Source organism: Anguilla anguilla, chromosome 10 (genome assembly GCF_013347855.1).
Source record: "Anguilla anguilla isolate fAngAng1 chromosome 10, fAngAng1.pri, whole genome shotgun sequence".
Classification (NCBI taxonomy): Eukaryota; Metazoa; Chordata; class Actinopteri; order Anguilliformes; family Anguillidae; genus Anguilla; species Anguilla anguilla.
Genome location: NC_049210.1, coordinates 43294042 through 43315738, shown reverse-complemented (window position 1 = coordinate 43315738; position 21697 = coordinate 43294042). Strand labels below are relative to the sequence as shown.

At 48.1% G+C, this 21697-nt stretch overlaps 1 protein-coding gene across 1 annotated transcript; it reads left to right on the top strand.

The window, feature by feature from the left end:
* Window positions 1-810: 810 nt before the first annotated feature.
* Window positions 811-19894, top strand: LOC118206244 (guanine nucleotide-binding protein G(q) subunit alpha). The gene is made up of 7 exons (XM_035378644.1): window positions 811-1009; window positions 5977-6161; window positions 13003-13157; window positions 13861-13989; window positions 14256-14385; window positions 16086-16239; window positions 16855-19894. Exons 1-7 carry the CDS (start codon window positions 874-876, stop codon window positions 17043-17045), a joined length of 1080 nt encoding a protein of 359 aa, XP_035234535.1. The 5' UTR covers window positions 811-873; the 3' UTR covers window positions 17046-19894.
* Window positions 19895-21697: the final 1803 nt, after the last annotated feature.

Here is a 21697-nt window from a genome sequence, read left to right as displayed (position 1 = left end):
TAGTGACTCCCCTCCCCGGGTCTAAACGTCACTTTGTCAGGGGTGGATGGTGTCTATAATAAAATTACATGTGGGGATTCGAGGGGAAGGGAACGGAGAGGGAAGGGAAATAATTTCTTCCATCAAAACACTGCAGCGAGACAATTCCACAAGATCGTTTTCGTCGGATCCGTCTTGAGTAACAGTCGTTACCACTCAGAGACGTAGATTTTTCCCTAGGTTTTCCAGCTGATAACTGTATTCCTGTCTAGCGGATTGGAGTGAAAGTCCGCCATATTCTACTTTACCACGCCCGGGAGTCGAGCTGTTGGGGGGGGTGGGGGGGGGGGCAAAGCTCATGTATTCATTTCTGTATTTTTGTCCGGATACACAAACTGGAAAACGGATTTGGGAAATTACGCCTAGCCTAATTAAAAATAAATAAAGTAAGCAAAGAAGATTAAAAAACAACCAGCAAGAATGAAAATACTTAACAGGATCACGTAGGGAGGCTACAGAGGCTAATGCTAAAAAGGATCTGTTGCTCAAATTGAGAAGGAAAAGCTGATTAGGTCTATTAGGGTTTTAGTCGGGATCGACGGAGTGTTAGGACACCGTTTTGTCTGCAGACTGCTAGAAAGTTAAACGAAACGGGGGGGGGAGGGGATTACTATTACACTCAAATACATCTTTTTCGTTTTACACCTATGCCCTCTTGTAATCGCGAACGTGTCCATGTTTTTTTTTTCTGGCAGCTGGACTAAGGTGCACCTTCGTAACCCTGGATTTTGATCTTTTGTTTTTAATTTCACTTCCTTTTGATACTGAAAACAACAGGACGATAGATACAGCGAACGGGTTCCTTGTTTTTTTTTTTCTTTTTTTGTGGAAAGAATGACCCTGGAGCCCATCATGGCGTGCTGCCTGAGCGAGGAGGCGAAAGAGGCTAGGCGGATCAACGACGAGATCGAAAGGCAGCTCCGCCGGGATAAGAGGGACGCGCGCCGGGAACTCAAACTGCTGCTGCTGGGTAAGAGCTTGCTGCAAATTCCGGAGCTATAACGAAATCACTTCCATCGAAGGGCAACAGCGGGTTATTACTTCAACATTTAAACAAAACAGAGCGCCATGCAAATTAGGTGGTTTAAAGGAAACACGGTGTGTGATTTTGCAAAACGCGAACTCCTATACAGCTACGTTGTTCCGTTAATTCATTTAATAAATAGAAATTTGTCCTTCCGCCCCCTCCCCCTGATTGATTGTTGCCTCTTTTCCAAACAACTATGAATTAGCAGGTGGTTTCCGCCCTCATTCAGAAAAAGGCCAAAGTCTGGGATTTTATTGGTGGCTGTTGGTTGGTGAAACTGAGCCCAGAAATCTGTGTAGCCTACTTTGCAAAGGTTAATTGCTTTATTCATGGCATAAACAACCACCGTAGTTATTTTGTGGTTGTACAGAAATGATCGACGAGACTTGAATAATAGTTTAGGAATGTCTTGGTTTCACTATGTGAATCGGTTGAACGAGTTTGGCCTTCGTTTAGTTTCTGTTCAGAAAAGCTTAAACAAATAAACGTGCTTTACGATCACCAGCCAAGGCCCGGGGTTAGGGACGTACTCGTCTATCAGCAGTCAGGGGTAGCTACCTAGAGCAAATGTTTGTAAATATCCACGTGCACGTAACTGTGCGCACGATTTTAATGTAACTGGAAACAGTAATGATTTAGCGGGGTGGGGGGTGGGGGCACAAATAATGGCAACTACCGCCGAAAGTTTTCTGCTTTTGTTTTGGAAACACAGACGGTTCACAGTTTGTGACAAAGTAGCACCGAGTCGTACACAGCAGGTTGGCGCTACCTCTGATCTTCAGACTGCTTATGACAGATTAATGGCACTGTTATACCCTGGCGCGTGGCTATTTGTGGCGCACCTTTAATTCCACACCTTTCCGCCAGGATTCGCAATACTGGCGCAATGTAGCCTAGTTGAATTAGGGTGATTTCAGATAACCCTATTTATAACCGTTGAATTAATACTCAGTGTGTCAGACATGTAATTGATCATTGCCATGCAGTAAGAGCCATGGTTGCCGATATATTTTCATGGATGCCTCAGAGCTAGTTTATTGCAAGCCTTACCAAAAGGATTTGATATTGATATTTAAGCAGTTTACAGTATTATGGTATGACTCAGTTTTATCATTCTGCCTGTGTAACAATTCAGCCTCATATTTTGGTCCAAAATAGATACATTTGAAATGAAATCATACTTTTGAATTGTGCGCAACAGGAATAAGTCCTGAAGAGGAGATTGTCTCACTGGACATCAGGGCTAAAGACCAAGCAGTAGGCCTCCTGATGCAGGTCTACACAGAGGTGTTTTGATGAAGATACACATAGGCCTCCTGGTGCAGGTCCACATAAGTGTTTTGATGAAGATACATATAGGCCTCCTGGTGCTGGTGCTGCTATACCCCCTGGCAGCGTAGTACTTAACACTTCTGATGGTTATTTGGTTAACCTTCTGAAACATTGCTCCAAAGTGTTTAAATGTCCTCCATCACTAATATATATTTTAGATATATATCTTAAATATATATCTTCCACATCAATAGTCCTCTTCAATTCCTATGTGGGAAAATCACTGTACTGCTAGTTTGGTTTATCCTGAACATGTCATAGAGAAACTTTCCCTTCACAAAGAATGGCTGCTTAAAGCACTCACTGAATCACATTCAACTGTTTCAACTTTGCACAATGAAGGTTTTTTTTTTTTTTAAGGTAATTAATGTGTCACTCTTTCCTGTTTACATTTTAAATCAAGTTAGTGTGTGGTATTTGAGCACGAATTCATGATGGTATTGGGCATGAAGTGTAAAGGAGTTATATTTTCTGTGTACGTAATACTTATTTTAAGTATTTAAACTTTTTTGAGACAAATAAACTTTTGAAACATTCCTACCTCCCTGAAAATGTCCAATGAAACTCAGCATTGACCATGGAGGAGGTTACTCTTAGCAGCTTGTGTTGCTTAGCGCAGCTGGGGAGCATTTTATTAGCACCTTGTACAGCTCCTGGCTTGGCATCATGGCTTAATTTGGTCTTGCAACACTCCCAAACTGAGATTGATATCAACAGGACAGCAAGTTGGCCGGACGGCTTGATGGTGTTTTTAAGTCTTTCCGGTACCGTTCATAAACTTTTCAAAAAATTTGTAACGGGTCATCAGATGAGCATCTACAACACAGGAGGTCCTTTATTGGGCTTTACAGGGTTTAGCTCCACCCCCTTGAGGAGGACGACTGAATGACTCACCATTTCAGTCCATGGGAGTTGAAACCAAAGACATACTGTAGGTTTAGTAAGTATCTTACTGGAAACCCCATGTAAGGTAAATTCTCCATCAATCACTATATTCTCTATATGTGGGAAAATGTATGCTTGCTGGCCATCATTAACTGTATACTTGTCATTTGTGCTTGTTTGAAACTGGTGACCTATGATAAATTTCCCATGAGACCACTGTCCTTTAGAGCAGGGATTTCAAAATGGAGATCCCCAGTGTCAGTTCATTTTCGGGTTAATTCATTTTTTGAATTGTGTGTGTAACTGCCTGGTTAGAATGAAAGCCTGCACCCACACTGGCCCTTTCTGGACAAGACTGAAGACCCCTGAGGTAATCGACAGGTGACCTTTCGTTTAGCAGTCCTTCAACAGCTGCAAAAGCTGGTGATGTCACTTCCTGTCCAGGCAACGACATCATTGAAAGTCCTCCTATCTGAGAGCAGCAGACACTGCAGGTCGTCCTGGTGCATTGTGGGAGATTATCTTGGCCCGGAGGAGTTTGGTCAGTTACATGTCCACAGGAAGAGGAAGTGTGCAGTGTTGTGTAGGAAGAGGAAGTGTGGGGTACTGTGGTGGGGAGTACTATGGAGTGCTTTATAACAGGATTTCAGCAGATTTCAGAATGAAGCTCTTTCCGTCACTCAGATAGAAATGCTCTCTCAGCTCTGTCTGAAAAAGGGGTAGTATGTACACAAAATCAATGCTATAATGACAGGCCCCTGGCGACATAGCTCAGGAGGTAAGACCGATTGTCTGGCAGTCGGAGGGTTGCCGGTTCAGACCCCGCCCTGGGCGTGTCAAAGTGTCCTTGAGCAAGACACCTAACCCCTAACTGCTCTGGCGAATGAGAGGCATCAGTTGTAAAGCGCTTTGGATAAAAGCGCTATATAAATGCAGTCCATTTACCATTTACCTTCACTTTCACTCCGTGTGTGTAATTGGAAAGGTTCCCCTCGGCTGGTGCTGCCCGAGCCTTTGGCGATGTTCGGTTTGGTAAGAAAGTGGTGTGGGATGACGGGTCGGTATTGTAACCGTCTGTTATCAGAATGCTGAAGTCCCCCCAGCCCGTCCGACTCTCACTTGAGCTTTCAACGGTCGGCCTGTTGTCACGGTAGCGGTTCCACTTCCTGGGGGGCAGCGGAGGAGTCAGGCTGTGATTGCCCGTCTGAGTGGGTGATTTGGGAAGGGGTTACACTGAGCCCTCGAGGAGAGTGGAGAGTTCCTGTCTGAAGAGTCCTTCATTCGATTACTCAGTCAGCCAATAAATCAACTAATCGCCTAGTCCAATTAATCCATCAGCCAGTCAAATTAATCGGTCAGTGAATTAGTCAGTCAGTCCAGTTAATCCATCATTCAAGTCAATTGGATTTACACCTCCTTTGGCCATTGCTGGTGTGAAAGTGAGTGTGCTGGTGCATTATGGGGGGATCCTCGCTGGGAGAAACCTGCATGCAGTCCACAGGAAGAGGGTTGAGGAATTGACCTCTCTTGATGTCACAGCGCTCACCATGGAAACGTGCGCTACTTCAACCCCATGAGACCCGATCGAGCACGCTCGCCTGCACATGTGTGAATGGGCATGTATAACTGCTTTTTGGATCTCTATGACGTCATGTTGTCACTGAAACTGTGTCGTGTACAGAAGGGTCTGAGGTGGCCTGTATACTACAGGCTGAAGGGTCAGTTCTGCGGGTTTGACGCAGTTAAAATCATGACCATGGACTTTGAGAGGAAGACGATTCACAGCGAGTGCACGGGCACATTCCGAAAGCATGATCTCATTCTCAGAGCTCTAACGGCCACTGGAACTCGGCAATGATGTCATAGATTAGTGGAATACCACTGAGGTATGGTGCCATACACAAATGGAATGTCTCTAAATTATGATGTCATACACAAATGGAATACACAAAGGGAACACTCCCTTCATTCTGCTCTTTAAGGTACTTTCCTTCAGAACATTTCCTAGATCAGCATCAGACAAAGACAGTGTTTAGGGGTAACATTTAGGGTCTGTAGACTGACACCAGATCAGCTGTTGGTAGGCAAATGCACCCAAAGCCCATAGCCCATGCCTAATTCAGAAAGAGCAGTCATCCATACATTGGTACGCGAGCCAGTTCCTCATGAGTCTTCTCAAATTGGCACATAAGCCACATAGGCAAACTAGGCAGGCCTAGCCGTGCTGCTCAGTCTGTTGTAGCTCTGTTGTGCAGTTACTGAATCCATGCAAGTAAACCTGCCTGGCCATTTCCTGTGACCTTAGAAAGGATCCTGTGTCCAGTTCCCTCAGCTCCTCTCTCACACACATTCGCTTTCTCTTTCTCTTTCTCTCTCACACACACACACACGCACACCACTGTACCCAGGGTCCATTGGGAGCACCACGTGTACTGACTTGAGCGTCAGTGCATTTCTCCAGGAAAGCCATAGCTGGTTGCCATGGGTTTTTGTAGCTAAGCGATGATTCCAGTGTTCAGGGTAGGCATGGGCAGCTGCTCTTTAATTTAATCAGGCTTTTCATGCTTTCTGGAGAGTGTGACTTCCTCCCCATCCTCCATCCCCATCCCTGTGTTCTTCCCCCTGGAGACCCATAATCCTGCTGGAACCCTGGCTCCTTCCCCCTGACCCCTGACTGTGTGTTCTGTTTTCAGGTACGGGAGAGAGCGGGAAGAGCACCTTCATCAAGCAGATGCGCATCATCCATGGCTCGGGGTACTCCGAGGAGGACAAGCGCAGCTTCACCAAGCTGGTTTTCCAGAACATTTTCACCGCCATGCAGTCCATGATCCGCGCCATGGAGACCCTCAATATTCCCTACAAATACCAACACAACAAGGTAAGCCACGCCCCCTCAGCATCACCTACAAACACCAACACAACAAGGTAAACCACACCCCCTCAGCATCACCTACAAATACCAACACAGCAAGGTAAACCACATCCTTTCAGTGTCATCTATACACCAACACAATAAGGTAAACCACACCTCCTTCAGCATCACCTACAGATACCAGTACAACAAACTCCTATCCTTCAAAATTGCCTAAAACTGTCAGGAGCTTTTCAGACCAAGAATGAGAGTGGCATTTGCTGTGTGTGAAGGGTTGGGGGGGGGGGGGGTGACAGCAATTATTGCCATAGTTACAGGAAACCAGGACAGCGATATAGTATCTATCGTGGGACAGCTGTGCCTAATCACTTCCTGTTTGGTACTTCCTGTAGGGCATGTGCGAATCAACTCCTCCCCTTTATTCCCAGCAGTGGGCATGTCCTCAATGTGTGGGCCCACTGTTACAGTCAAGCTGCAGCCAATCAGAGTTGGCTGTCCTGGTGGGTGTGGTCACAGCAGCGTGACTTACTGTAAAATGGCTGTCGGACCTACGGGCCAGAGGGAGAATAATACTAGTCTGTCAGCTTGAGGAGGGAACCGGCTTTGCAGGAGTCGAACCGTATTACTCAAAATTATTTTGTTTGCTTGGACGCCCTTATCCGAGAACGCTTTTTATGTCGTTTTTACTGCCGTATATTTGCCCGTAGCGGTTCCACAGCTGTAGTACAGCTGTTCGTACGTGGAATCCGAACTCAGAGACTTACGGCCAATCCCAGCTCTACGAGAAAACAAATAAAACCCCTTTATGCTGTTGTATAATAGGGGCTGTGAGGTCACAGGGACGTGTCTAATCTTGCGCTGTCATATCTGTTCGGCGTGGCCAGAGGCTTGAGAAGCAGACACGCCAGGGCAGGAGGTTTGGTTGTTCTGATCGCGTCCGGCTGCAGCTTTTTGCAGCGCTCTCCGACAGGAGGAGATGCACCTCGTTACTACAGAAGACGCGCGAACACGTGGTCCCACCGCTCGGGGAAGTGCACTGACAGCGAGTGTCAGATTTAATTCCAGGGGTGAATTATGTTGTTCTATGCGAGTGAGTGGAAACCCGCTCTTGGGTGTTTTTTTTTTTTTTTTTTGCACAATGCTGGTGTCAGCTGAACTTGGTAACAATCCACCTGAGAACTTCTGCAGGTCTGTGTTTGGCTGTGCTGCAGGTCCATTTGGCTGTGCTGCAGGTCTGATTGGCTGCGCTGCAGGTCTGTTTGACCGTGCTGCAGGTTCGTTTGGCTGTGCTGCAGGTTCGTTTGGCTGCGCTGCAGGTCTGTTTGGCTGTGCTGCAGGTTTGTTTGCTTGTGCTGCAGGTTCGTTTGGCTGTGCTGCAGGTTTGTTTGGCTGTGCTGCAGATCTGCTTGGCTGTGCTGCAGGTTTGTTTGGCTGTGCTGCAGATCTGCTTGGCTGTGCTGCAGGTGTATTTGGCTCTGTGGGGTCCGCTCAGTACAGTGTTCTGGTTGCCTTTCTTCTGCTCCAGTATCGATTCTGTGAGCGAGATTGTGGCTGCTGGCATTAGAAGAGCCCTTCGCTAACTGCTCATGAATAATTAAGCGGCTCGTTGGAAGTGACTGTATCCCATGCTGTCCGGTCTCTCGGAGGGAGAAAGTACCGCGGGCAGCGTACCCCGAGGTCTGCTGGAAGAAGACGAGGTGCAGATGTGCTCCCTGGAACCACACGCCTGTCAGCATACTTCTGACCAGTTTGAGCTGCACGTCGAAAATCCCAAAAACCGAAACTGACACCCCGCTCACAGCTTGCCGACTGCAGTCTGAAAGGCGGGGCTGTTGGAGGGGTATATCGTTCCCATACTTTTGGGGGGCACTGCATGCATGAGAATGCTTATGCATACGCATGAGTCCTTGAGTTCTCTCCTATGGCGGTCCTGATTGGCCAGCCAGGTGGGCTCAACGTACAGTCGTTGCCCATCCTCCATGTAAACAAACAGAAACGGCGCACTTAAAAGTGTGAAGTGAATGAGATGTGTTGCTGTATTAAAGTGGGTAAGGTGTGGAGAGTGGTGTTGTGGATGAGAGACCGGATTAGACTACGGAAGCAGGAAGCACGCCCATATATGGTGTCCCAGTGTGCCCGTTCCTGTCAGCACCGGAATGCTGTCCGTGCGGTTCCTTGGGGAGAACCAGTCACGCTGTGCGTCTGAAATCTGCTGTCCATTCAGGAGCCAGCGTGTAAATCAACCCCCCCTCCCCACCCCCCACCCCCCACCCCCCACCTCATACGCTGACAGAGCTTCTCTGCGAATGAAAGTGCTCTACTGCAGCTGACCTGCGCTTACTAAAGAGCGATGTGACCACGCCCACCTCACCCTTTGGAAGGCACTGAATAAAAATAAACAAATTTGATACCATGTGACCCTGTGGGAGTGGGGGGGCGGGGGAGTGGGCGGAGGGGGGTGGTGGGGCAGCCATACCATTGTCACGGGATTCCATTCATCCCAAAAGCAGGCGGCGAATTACAGAGAATGAACCGTGACCGTGGAGACAGGGCGAACACACGCATGCACTGTCCCTCCGTTAAAAAAAAACGGGCGGTTTTAAAAAGCATTCCCTTGCTTAACCCTTATGTGCAAGATCACAGATGTGTGATTCGAATGTCAACTGAACATGGCCAGTCAATAAACCGGAAAAGAAAAACCCCAGCTGAGCCAATTTTGGTAAAAATCTGTGGCTTTTTTTTCTGGAAGCTGAACTGCTGAATAAACACAGAAACGTCGGAGAAAATTAGGCCAACACTGTTAACCCTTTGAAGAGCAGGGGTTTTTTTGGAATTTTTTCAGAAGTCAGCGTTCTAGAACTCCACTGCTTTCTGTAACCAGTAGCGATTGTTACATCAGCATTAGAATGTTCAGTCAAGGACATTCTAATCACATATTTGTGATCTCACTCCTTAAAGGGTTAAGGGTAAAATGACAACTCTGCACTTGGCTGACAGTGATGTTTATCGCATTCTAAACCTGGATAAAAATCAGCACTGCAGGTCTCACGTGAAGGGCGAGGGATTCTGGGAAACCTGAGAGGGATGGCAGGTATTTGCTCACTCTAGGAAATAAATCTGCTCAAGCCTCACCGTGCGCTCACAACACACTATGCACACCATGTGGCTTGCTGGGAAGCCAGTGGGAGATGTCGGGACTTACACGTCGGATCCAGTGGTCCAACCTTCCTTCAGCCAATCAGAGATGAGAGGGAAGCTCAGGGAACCAATGACAGGGCTGTTAGTGCTGGGTGGGGTAGCATTCCAGTTCCCACACTGGGGAGTTATGAAGCCGAGCTCTCCATTCTAATGTTCCGCACACTGCACTGCTAGTGTTCCCGTGCCTCTGCATGTGGACGTTGTATCTGATACCGATTCTTCGTCTTCATTTTAATCCTAATCTTTTTGGCGGAGCGCCCTGGGATTTTTGGATTATGGAGTGTGGTACGAGCGCCTGCTGTGTCGTACGCCACTGTGTTTCACTGCTGTTTTTTCGCGCGTCTCACTTCCTCCTCCAGGCCTTCGGTCTACCCCTGGTCTGTTCGTGTTTTTTTGACGTTTTGCACGGATCAAGAAGAGAGGGAGGGGAGCTTAAATAAATTCCGGGTTCGGTAAAATCCGCCCTTATGAAACGACCCCGGAAACGGGTTCCGGTTCACCGGGGTGGCAGCGCCGGGCCGGGGGTCCGGACGCGCCCGTGGCGCTCGCCGTGGATTCGGCGCTAATTGTGCTCGCCTTTCTCCGCCGTTCACAAACGGAAGGAAGCGATCCTGACCCTCATTTTAAAAATCAATTTGCCTTTCCGGAGCTGCGCTAATGTTCTTCTCCTCCGACCCCCGACCCCCGACCCCCGACCCCCACTGGGACGCTGTGATGTAATACGTCCGTCCTGAACAATCCCCCAAACGCTCATTGGTCCAGACGCGTTGGAAAGTCGTCGGTTCCACGAATCGGCTAGACGCAGTAAAAAAAATCGCCCAGTTTCACATTTGAACAATGGTTATGGGAAAGCTCCAGAACCTGATGTTTTCATTCATTTTTTCACATCTTGTAACTCCCCACCTCCGAACCTCATTTTATCACCATGGAACACAAAACAATCTAACAGAGGGCAGTCTGAACACCAGAACCCGCCCACACAAGGCAGCTGAAAAACACTGCAAGGGCCACACTTGAATAAAATGGAAGCTTTATCTCAGCAAAGTGAATTTGGTGCAGGGCTGGGGAGACGCGTGGCGTAGTCGAAAAGGGCAACTGGCTCTCAATTCACACACGATCAGCGCATTATGAGCGTTCAGCGGCGCTCAGCGAATCAGGAACATGTTTTTGTTTTGTTTTTTTTTTTGTTTGTTTTTTTGACCGTGCCATGGACCGAGTCGTTTGTCACGCAGTGGGTTTCTGACCACACGGGTGGGGGGGGGGGGGGGGGGGGGGGGGGGCACATGTAAAGGAGATGGCAGCGTTTGGATCATGCGCTTTGCGGCCTGTAGACTCTGAATCCGCCGCGCGGCGAGGGGGGGGGGGGGGGGAGGGGGGGGGGACACATGATGAGTGTGGTTTGGCCGCGCAGATCGTGCGCTCGCGGTGTGTAAAAACCTCCGCATCGCGTCACACAGACACAGAGAACTCATGATGGTTGTGGTTTGGCAGCACTGTGGAGCACCGTGTGGAGATGCTTGCTCTTTGTGTTCCTCTCCTGGTACAGAATGGGTACAGCCAGGGACAGGTGATGTTTAGGGGGGGGACTCAGGACAGAGATTAATATTTGATAGGGTTCAGGGTCACGGGCTTCTCTGGGCTCTGACAGCAGCTTCCTGTGAGCCAGGAATCTGACCCCCCGTTTCCCCAAACTGATGACACAAGCCCTGCTGCCTACCGAAAGGAATGGAGAAATACAAAACCCACCTCTCCACCTCTCTCCTCCTTTTTCTCTCTCTCCCCCCTCCTCTCGTCTCTCTCTGTCTGTCTCTCTCTCTCACACACACACACACACACAGGCTTAATGTGAGGAACTTGTCCGGGCAGTACCGTCTCAGCCTCCTGAGGTGAAGTGCGGGTGTAGACTGCATGTGTCCAGCAGGGGGAGCACTCCCCCAGTATTCCAGCTGCAGAGATCTGCTCTCTGGGCTGTTATTCCTTATAAGGAGCAGCCCGCTGTAAAACACTCCTCGCAGTTTAAGAATGAGAACAGCAGAAATCCTAATCCCTCTCAGCGAACCTCCTCAAAGTGAAACTCTTGCTGCGAACTCGGCTGGCAGTTCTGTCGAGATACAACCGCGTTTCTGGTTAATGTTACAGACAAGTTTAGCGGCGTCACTGATATTATTTGAAGTTTTGGCTGGCTTCACGTTAACAGGAAGTTAAAGCCAGAAGGCTCAAGAACTTGAGGAGTTGCTCACGGGAAACCTGGGTCTTTTAGCGCAGTAGTACTGCTTTGCTTTGATCATAACGTTAGCGTAAATAAGCAGAGGTGCAGTAAAAACGTTAGTATAACGTTAGTGTAAAAAAGCAGAGGTGTAGTAAAACGTTAGTATAACGTTAGTGTAAAAAAGCAGAGGTGTAGTAAAACGTTAGTACAACGTTAGTGTAAAAAAGCAGAGGTGTAGTTAAACGTTAGTACAACGTTAGTGTAAAAAAGCAGAGGCGTAGTTAAATGTTAGTATAACGTTAGTGTAAAAAAGCAGAGGCGTAGTTAAACGTTAGTATAACGTTAGTGTAAAAAAGCAGAGGCGTAGTAAAACGTTAGTACAACGTTAGTGTAAAAAAGCAGAGGCGTAGTTAAACGTTAGTATAACGTTAGTGTAAAAAAGCAGATGCGTAGTAAAACGTTAGTATAACGTTAGTGTAAAAAAGCAGAGGTGTAGTAAAACGTTAGTATAACGTTAGTGTAAAAAAGCAGAGGTGTAGTAAAACGTTAGTATAACGTTAGTGTAAAAAAGCAGAGGCGTAGTAAAACGTTAGTACAACGTTAGTGTAAAAAAGCAGAGGTGTAGTAAAACGTTAGTACAACGTTAGTGTAGAAAGACAGAGGCCTGACAGAGAACCCCGTGTTAGTCGGCTGCTGTTGGGGTGTTGTGGCAGCGGCGCCACCATGGCGACCGTGTGGGTTCGGGTGATGGAACCGCGGAGTTTAAAACGCCTGTGGCGTCTTTACCGTCTGTGTGCTGGGAGCGGCTTGATTGGGCTGTGCCGGGCCGCGGCAGGGTTTAAATAAAGTTTCAGGTTTAAATACCCGCGCCGGAGTAACACAGGGGACCCTCGGGCCTCGCCGGGGCGGGGACACGCGTGCACCCCCCTCACCTGTGAGTCCCGTCCCGCTCCCCGCGTGTGGGCGAAGGGGCGAGGGGGGGCGCTGGGGACGGGGAACGCGGTGAGCCCAAACGGGGAGGCTAAGCTCAGGGGAGCCGCAGTCCTCCTGGCCCAGATTCCATTAAATTTAGGCCACACAGACACACACACACACACTCATACTCATGCATACACACACATACAGGGAAACACTCTCACACACATGTGCACACTCACGCCCACACACACACACACACACACACACACACACACACACATACTCATGCACACACACACACACATAAGGCTCACAGAGGGCTAAAGTGGCACAGCCAATGGAAGCTCGCTGAGCTCTAGTGAAAAGTTTGGGCCGCTGTCAGTTTTGTTTGAGAGCTCATCCCTTCCCTCGTTTTAGCTATTTCTTCTGCTTTGGCCAGTTCTTTTACACAGGACCCTTCCCTCTTATTCCTGATTCGGAGACTTTCAGAAAAAAAAAAAAAACCTTTTCTTGGTTTCTCAGGGCAACGCCAACATTGTACGTGAGGTGGACGTGGAAAAGGTGTCCACGCTTGAGAACCCCTACGTAGACGCCATCAAGAGCTTATGGAACGACCCTGGAATCCAGGAGGCCTATGACAGAAGGAGAGAATACCAGCTGTCTGACTCTACCAAATAGTGAGTACCCCCCCTCACCACCCCCTTCATTTTAACCCCCCCCCCCACCACTACCTGTTCTTCTGGGCCTGTTAACACGCCACAAAGATCTGGTGATCAGATGACGGCAGTTTTGACTGGTTAGCGTGGCGCCAAGGCATAGTCAAATGGGGCAGACGGGTTTTGCCTGAAACTCGTTTGTTTGGAGCCGGATTTGTGTCTGCGATTCCTGGCGACCCCGTGGGGACGCCCCGCCCCCTCGGCCAGGGGGAGGGGCCTGTGGCACGGACAGGGAGCACAGCGCTACCAACGCTTCTCGCCATTATTACCGTTTAAGGTGCAAGGATTACAGATATGTGACTAGAATGTTCTTAACCGAACATTCTAATGCTGATGTCACAATCAGCGCTGGTGACTGAAAACAGTCGAGTTCTAGAACCTACTGGGGGGCCTTTACAGTGCGGAGCACTGGATTGCAGAAACATGGAGTCCTGCCACTTCACACATGTAGTGCATGTGCTCTCTAAAAGTCCGGTGGGCTCCAGCGACTGAAATTTTGTGACAGACAGACATGGTCTGATCACCTGACACGCGATAGAATCGAATATCTTTCCTGGCCAGAACTCGCTCCATCTCTCCTGTCCCACACCCGAAATCTGTGGCAAGAGGGGTGATGATGATTATGTCATTCAGGCGCTCACCCGTTTCTCTGCGGTGTCTGCAGTTACCTGAACGCCCTGGACCGAATCGCGGAGTCCTCCTACCTGCCCACCCAGCAGGACGTCCTGCGTGTCAGAGTGCCCACCACGGGGATCATCGAGTACCCCTTCGACCTGCAGAGCGTCATCTTCAGGTGAGCGACCGTGCCCTTCCCCATCGCCACGGTGACCCTCCCGTACCTGTGACCCTCCGCGAACAGACTCAAAAACACTATCATGCCTTCCCACGCACACCGTCAATGATCAACGTGTCTTTTGATTAAATCGGAACGTTCACATCTTTACTGTCCATCGGTTGGTTTGTCAGTTGCACCTGCTTATCAGAATTCCTTCCTGGTCATGTGACCTTCCTAAGGTTCCTTTGGTTTGCTCTCAGTAATCGCTTCCGCCTGGTTTTCAGGATGGTGGACGTTGGGGGTCAAAGGTCAGAGAGGAGGAAGTGGATCCACTGCTTCGAGAACGTGACCTCCATCATGTTCCTCGTGGCGCTCAGCGAGTACGACCAGGTTTTGGTCGAATCCGACAACGAGGTGAGTCCGAGGGTAGGGCGGGCTCCCCAACAGGGGGGTATCTGGGCTGAACAAGACCCCCCCCCCCTACAGAACTCCCGCTCAACAGTGAAATATAGAATCAACGGTCTATTTTCCAGTACTATAATGGATAACTCTGTGTCGTGTAGCCACAGTGATTTAATAACCTCACTGTGTAATTTTACTCATCTTCCCCAGTCCACCGTCCGGGTCATGGGTGTGGAGTTTTTTTTTTTTTTTTGGACAGAAGTCTGTCTGGCCGCTGTAGGCCCCTCCCCGTGATGTAAAAACAGGGAAATGACCTGCTGCGGGGTCCGTCTTTCCCTCCGTCCCACAGACACGCTTTCCCCTCCGCTCGGAAAAAGAGTTGCAAATGAACTCCCGGTCGCTTTGAATCTGGCTCACGCCAACAAACTCCTTAAAAGGGCTCGTCAGGCGGTCCCCGCCGGGTTTCGGCTCCGGATTTCCCAGCATGCCCTCTGCTCCCCCGCGGCCCGCGCGGAGGAGAGGGGATGTTATTAAAACGTCCCTTTCCTGGGAATAAGCGTGGTATTCCAGACATTGGAAGACCCGGCAGGGGGCTTGGGGGGGGGGGTCAGGGTGAGGGGTCACAGAGCTGAGGAGAACATTCCTCAGGCATGTGTCACATGGTCTGGAACGCCATATTCCCGCTGAGTCAGCCGGGAAGAGGCTCTGGGAGAAACGGCCTGTCAGAAAATCCGAAAAGGCCAAATCCCACCCGTCTGGTCTGGAAGACTCGTCGCATTGGCAACGCACTTGACTTAAGCTTTTTTCCCCCCCCCCAAGTTTGGAAAACTCATGAAAGTCATGAAATGCTCGCTGTAAACTATGCTGTTGTTGATTTGGGAGAGCTCTGGCAGGCCCGTCCTCTTGTCCGAAGCACGTGGTGTTACCGCCATTTTTTTTTTCACTCCGCGATAGACAAGTTGGGTTCACAGACGTGAGTCACAGGAATACTCTACACATGCAGCTCAACAGGCGAATTTCAGGGGCCTGCATGGCGCAATAAGACATTATCCCACCACGCTAAAACCTTCCCTTTCCTGGGTGACACAAGAGCCACAAATATGACACCCTTACATTATTTTAACATTTTTTTTTAATGGATTAATAATATGGATCACAAGACATTAATGATAAGTTCTCCAATGATATTAGGAATTATTTCTGTACAGACAGGTGTCAGTTTGGGGAACCGTCTGCCTGGTCATGCACTGAAGGCAGAGGACCATGGGCTATTTAAGTCCAGGGTTAATGCAGTGCTGGATACTCTCTAGTCTGTAGATGAAGATCGAGCTTAGCTTGGCTAAATTTGGCCTGTTCTCATAAAACTTTCAGTCTTCCTGAACGAATCGCAGAACACTTTGTGAACCTTTTCTGTATGCGCGGTTTTACTGATCGGATTTTTTTTTTTTAAACCCCCAGACATAATCACCTCCTACGTTCATTTTCACCTGGTATCAGTGTCCTGCAGTGTTGAATGTGTGTTGAATGTGTGTTGAATGTGTGTCGAATGTGTGTCGAATGTGTGTTGAATGTGTGTTGAATGTGTGTTGAATGTGTGTTGAATATGTGTTGAATGTGTGTTGAATGTGTGTTGAATGTGTGTTGAATGTGTGTTGAATGTGTGTTGAATGTGTGTTGAATGTGTGTTGAATGTGTGCTTTTTTCCCCTGCAGAATCGGATGGAGGAAAGCAAAGCTCTCTTCAGGACTATAATCACGTATCCCTGGTTCCAGAATTCCTCCGTCATTCTGTTCCTAAACAAGAAAGACCTCCTGGAGGAGAAGATAATGCACTCGCACCTCGTAGACTATTTCCCTGAATATGACGGTAGGGTCACGGAGTTCACACACGTGAACACGCATGAACACACGTGAACACGCATGCACACACACACTCGCTGAGCGAGCTAGAGGATTGTACTGATGAAATGAATAAGCATTAAAAAAAAGAATTTCACTCCTGAAGTTTTTTTTTCCCGTGAAAGCTGAATAGGAGCAGACTCTTAGCCTCATTGAATGGTCAGCCAATGATACAAACACAGGTCGACACAAGCTGCATATATACATTTTCTCTCTCTCTCTCCATCCCTCTCTCTATCTCTCCATCCCTCTCTTTTTCTCTCTCTCTCTCTCTTTCTGCCTGTCTTTCTCTCTGCCTCTCTCTGCCTTTGTCTCTCTTTCTCTCTCACACTCACACACACACACACACTCTCTCTCACACACATGCAAGCTATTTTGGCCAGGTCCTCATTGTAAAATTGTAGAATTGGTTCTCAACTGATTTTACCTGGTTAAATAAAGGTCAAATAAAAAAATTAAAAAATTTTTTTGAAAAGGCCAAAATATTTCTGACAACGCGGCATTTTTGAGAAGAGCGCGGTCGGCGAGGCGGAATCGCGGTTGATTTGGCGGAACCGGCGGTGAAATCTCTGTCCTCCCCCAGGGCCCCAGAGGGACGCCCAGGCGGGCCGGGAGTTCATTTTAAGGATGTTCGTGGACCTGAACCCCGACAGCGACAAGATCATCTACTCCCACTTCACCTGCGCCACGGACACCGAGAACATCCGCTTCGTCTTCGCCGCCGTCAAGGACACCATCCTGCAGCTCAACCTGAAGGAGTACAACCTGGTGTGACCGCACCTGGGCTGGCCTGACCGCGCCTGGCCTGACCGCACCTGGCCTGACCGCACCTGGGCGACCGCTCGGCCTTCACAAGAGTGACTGTACTGTCTGTGAGAAAACAAGCTAAAAACGAAACTTAAAACGAGACCACGACAAAAAACGATCACCTAAAGGCTAATTTATTACTGTCCACGACCCCGTGTTCACAGAGTCTATAGAAAATATTATTATTCTATTTAAAAGAATAAGAAAAAAAATCTAATTGGAGGTCTGCAGCACAGTTCATTGTTTTTCAAAATTTTTTTTGGAGAAATGTTGTGAATTTTATTTTTTAAATCTCTTGTGCACTCGAGGGTCAGGGTGTCCGTCCTGGTGTTTCCTCAGCTTTTTAAACCCCGAACCACCCCCTTCCCCCCTCCACCCACCTCCCATCTTGTAGTCACCTGTTGTCCTCTACGCTGAAAAAACCGCTTCACAAAAAAACTCTTCACATTAATGGACTCTCTCTCTCGCTCCCTCTCCCTCTCTGAAGGATAAAAAAAAAAAGTATTGATACTGTGATTCTTAAATTATTGCTATAAATTATTATGTCCGTCGAGGTACTATCTGTCGCTTGGTTTGAGCCGGAAAGGTAAAACGAAACGGAAGTGTTTCAGAGCGGGGGAGTCTGCGGCGTCACCTGCCGCTCACCTGGGCAAAGACTGAGCCACCTCAGACAGGCCTCGAGCCGGTGCATCACACACTCTTCAGTGCCACCACTTTCTCTGTTTTCAGATCTGTTTTTTTTTTATCACCGATGCCAAACAACTACCACACAACACTTCCCCATCTCCCCCCCCCCCACCCCCCCCATGCAGTGAGACTCAGCCAGACACGGCAGCCATTTTCTGGACCGAGGACAGAGGAGAAGCCCGTTAGCCGCTAGGCTAAGCTCTCTGAGCTTAGCCTGAGTTAGCGGGTTTGGCAGTTTATGTGGTTCTGGATTCTTTTATTTCTTTCTCTTTTTTTTTGTCCTTTGTTTCTGAAATGCCAAAAGCGCCGGTCAGAAAGGAGGCCCCGGACCCTCGAAACGCCGAGCCGTGGCGGCCATGTTGGCGTCAGCGTGGCGGGAGTTCGTCCCCGCAGCGTCAGCGGCGTCTGCGCTGAGGGTACGCTAGCGCTAATGCCAAACGGGACCTGACGCGTCCCCCACCTGAGGCTCCGGAACCCGAGGAGAGGGTCCGCCTGCGCGTGGGGCCCCTACCGGCTCATTTTGGGGTGACCTACGCGAGCCCGTTGTGGAGGAGGGTTATATTTTCGTGAGGTGAAGTTTACTTGGCACTGCCCGTGTTGGGTGGTGGGGGGTCTGTATATTTATGATGTAGGACCAATACCGCAGCAGCTGAATTATGGATTGGGGGAGGGGGGGGGAGGGTCTGTCCTTTGCGTTGTGTGAAGGGTGTTGAGTGGGGTGGAACTCCTGCGTTCGTGTGGGGCGGCCAGTGTGGGGGAGCCTGTTTTTACAGAGGAGGGGGTGGGGGTAGTTCTCAGACCGCCTCTCCCTCAGAGGGAGGGGGGCGGTTGGGCCAATCCCCTCCTCACAGGGTCACGTGACCCACAGCAGACCAGAATGGTCCAATTGCAGGCCAGCTCCAATCTAAGGTCCAATCAGAGTTAAGCTGACACTCTGGTTTGGTGCAGTCAGAGGAGTTGAGTGACTGCCACAGGAAGAGAAAGGACAATGTTGCACAATTATGCACCAAAGCTAGCCCTCATCTCTGATTGGCTACAGCTGTTCCACCCCCGCCCCTTTGCATTTTTGAGTATATATTTTTTTTGTAATAATGCCCTTAAACATAAGCCTGTAATTTACATTTTATTGAGGCATAGTGCAATTATGAATGCTATAATCATTGTACATACATTTCTCTCTTGCTTTTTTCTCTCTTTCTCTATGTATATAAATATATATGTACATATATGCATATACATGTATATATGTTCATATATATGTGTATATATGCACATATATGCATATATATATATATATATATATGGCCACATCCATATTGGCTTTGTAATCATTAATTTTTTTGGCGAATGTGCGGTATTGAAAATATGTATCTATGTAATTGTCTTGTATGTCTTATAGCTAATTCATTTTGAATAATGTTATTTACTTTTTTTTTTAATCCAAAAAAATAGAATGTACATTTTTTGCCAGTTCATTTCTCAGCAAGGAAAGCATTTTTGGTTTTAAAACTATGAAAAGAAGAATAATGCTATCTAACGGAACGGTTTGCCAGTACTTACAATTGCTATTATAGATTTTGTTAATTGAATTTTGTATGAAAAACAACCCAGACTAATTACAGGGCTAATCATATTTGTTAAGACAAAAACAAATCGAGCATGTCTGATGAAGGAGTGACATCATCTTAAAATCTCTGGCCTTTTTCCTTCTGCTTCCTTGTTTACTCTTTTGCCCCTGAATTTGGACTACGCCTACCAGATTGCTCTTTGAGAATACAGCCTGACTTGGACTACACTTCCCAGATTGCTCTTTGGGAATACATCCTGACTTTGTTGGACTACACTTCCCAGGGTGCATTCAAGAGTTTTTCCCCTGGCTTGACCTACATGCCTCAGTTTACCCTGAGCACATTTTCTAGTTTCCTGTGCAGTCTACCAGTCTAGACCTATGCATTTTTGGCAGTATTGTTGTAGGTGCCCTGCCTCATTCTATGTGGAAAGGTGGGGGGTCATTGGGAACGCTCACCCCCCCCCCCCCCCAGTTGTCAAATACGGATAAGCAGTTTGGTTTTTGTTTTACATGCCTCTGAACTGGGGCAAACTGTTGAATAAAGAAATATCTGAATGACTACAGACTTGCAGAGATGTTTGTTCTTCTCTATGTGTTTCTTACAAATTTTAATGAGTTTAGCGGAGAAAATAAAAATGGCCCCCTCCTGATAATGGCGTGCCAGGTCACTCCAGGTTAAGCCAGGTGTGTGGGCAAGCGTGTTTGATGTGGTTATCCGTGCGCAGGAGAGGCTAAGTCAATAACAATAACAACAATTTTACCTGCGCTGTATTACCTGTAGGACTGCCTGTGCTTTGGAGATGAAGCCTGTTTCAATGCATTGCGGTGATGCTGTGCCACACCCATATTGAAGGTGGCGTGGGGTTTGGGGAAGGGGGGGGGAGGAGGGTGCGGGTGACAAGCTGAAGACAAACTGCATGTGCTGTGAGCACGATGTCCCCTCCGTGTGTTTGCCAGATATTTTAATGCCAAATCAGTGCTTTTAAATGCCTGCGAATGCAAAGCATTGCCACACCCTGTAAACAGCGTCTACGCTGAGGGAAGAGCTTTGGACTCCAGCCGGCCTCTGTCTCTCACCGAATCTGCTCTGTATTAAAAACACTTCAGCAGAGGACAGCGCTGTCTAAACACGGCCCAGAACCGCGCTGCACGGGTCAGTCAGGAGCACTGTTCTCTCCGGAGCCCTGCCGGGACAATGTGGTGTAGGACGTGTTGTTACAGAGTAGACTGAGGTCCTGAGAGGTGCCATGGGGCTTACCACGAAGAGTAAAACTGTAACCCCCCCCCCCCCCCCCATGTTGTGGCCCAGTTCCCAAACTGGTAATCTACGTCTGGTCACATGATTATATTCCTTACAGCTGATTGGCTTTGTTATGGTCTGCATTCACTACCCAGCATTCCTCCCCTTCCTTATTAAATAAACATTAAACACATTTATTTTGTGATTTATTCATTTGTGTTCATTCAGATGGAGCACCTTGTATAGGCAACAAATTGATCGCCGAAATAAAACGCTCTGATTGTTTGTGTGGCTTACACATCAAATATTCTGCATACGTTTCAGAACTGAAACTTTTGTGAAACTGCAAATGAGTTCCTGTTGCTGAAAAGCATTTAAATCAGAAGGTGTTGGCTTCTGGTTTGTATTCTCATTAGAACCATAAGGATTTAGTCTCCCAAATCTAAATACACAAGAGCCTCTTGCTTGACACTGACCATCACTCCAATGGATATGAGTGTGTGTGTACAGGCCTGCGATAGGCCGCTCTCCTGTGCGTCTGGACTCTTAATGCCCTTAATGTTGGGAAGATGTGTGGGTTATTAATTTTGTATGTAAACCCTCTCCAGCCAAACCTTCTGGGACATCTATAGGCATCACAGTGCCCGTGCTTGGGGACAGGACAACACTGTCAGGGTGTGGGGCATCTGAGTGGTCAGCAGTAATCCAGAGAGAACCAGTGAACAGTGCTAGGACAGCTTTATGATAATAACACCAAACCTTCCTCAGAGCTGTATACATTTACTCTTAAGATGGAACTGTTTTGACACACTGTGTGGAAAATTGGGCTACTCTTGAAAATGCTTTCAGTTTCGATATGGTGACCACTATATATTTTTTTATGGAGGATTCGCGATGATCCCTCCCGAGTGCGAGTTTTACGCAGCCGGAGTGTGCGGAAAACACTCCCTTGCAAGAGAAATGTTGGTTGTAAGACAGTGGGGACTCAGTGGTCGCCACGGTGAGTGTAAACCGAGTGCTGAACTCGAGCTCGGCTTCACTTTCAGCTCAGCGAGTCTCGCTTGGTCGCCTAATTCCATATCCATCCTTCCCCGCGCTCGTGCTCGTGCTCGCGCTCGCGCT

Bases quoted from the DNA above. Each gene is read 5' to 3' on its own strand.
- LOC118206244 (XM_035378644.1), top strand. From the start codon at position 874: ATGACCCTGGAGCCCATCATGGCGTGCTGCCTGAGCGAGGAGGCGAAA. The intron at 14,386-16,085 runs GTGAGTCCGAGG...TTTCCCCTGCAG, and splicing joins TGGTCGAATCCGACAACGAG to AATCGGATGGAGGAAAGCAA. The intron at 16,240-16,854 runs GTAGGGTCACGG...GTCCTCCCCCAG, and splicing joins CTATTTCCCTGAATATGACG to GGCCCCAGAGGGACGCCCAG.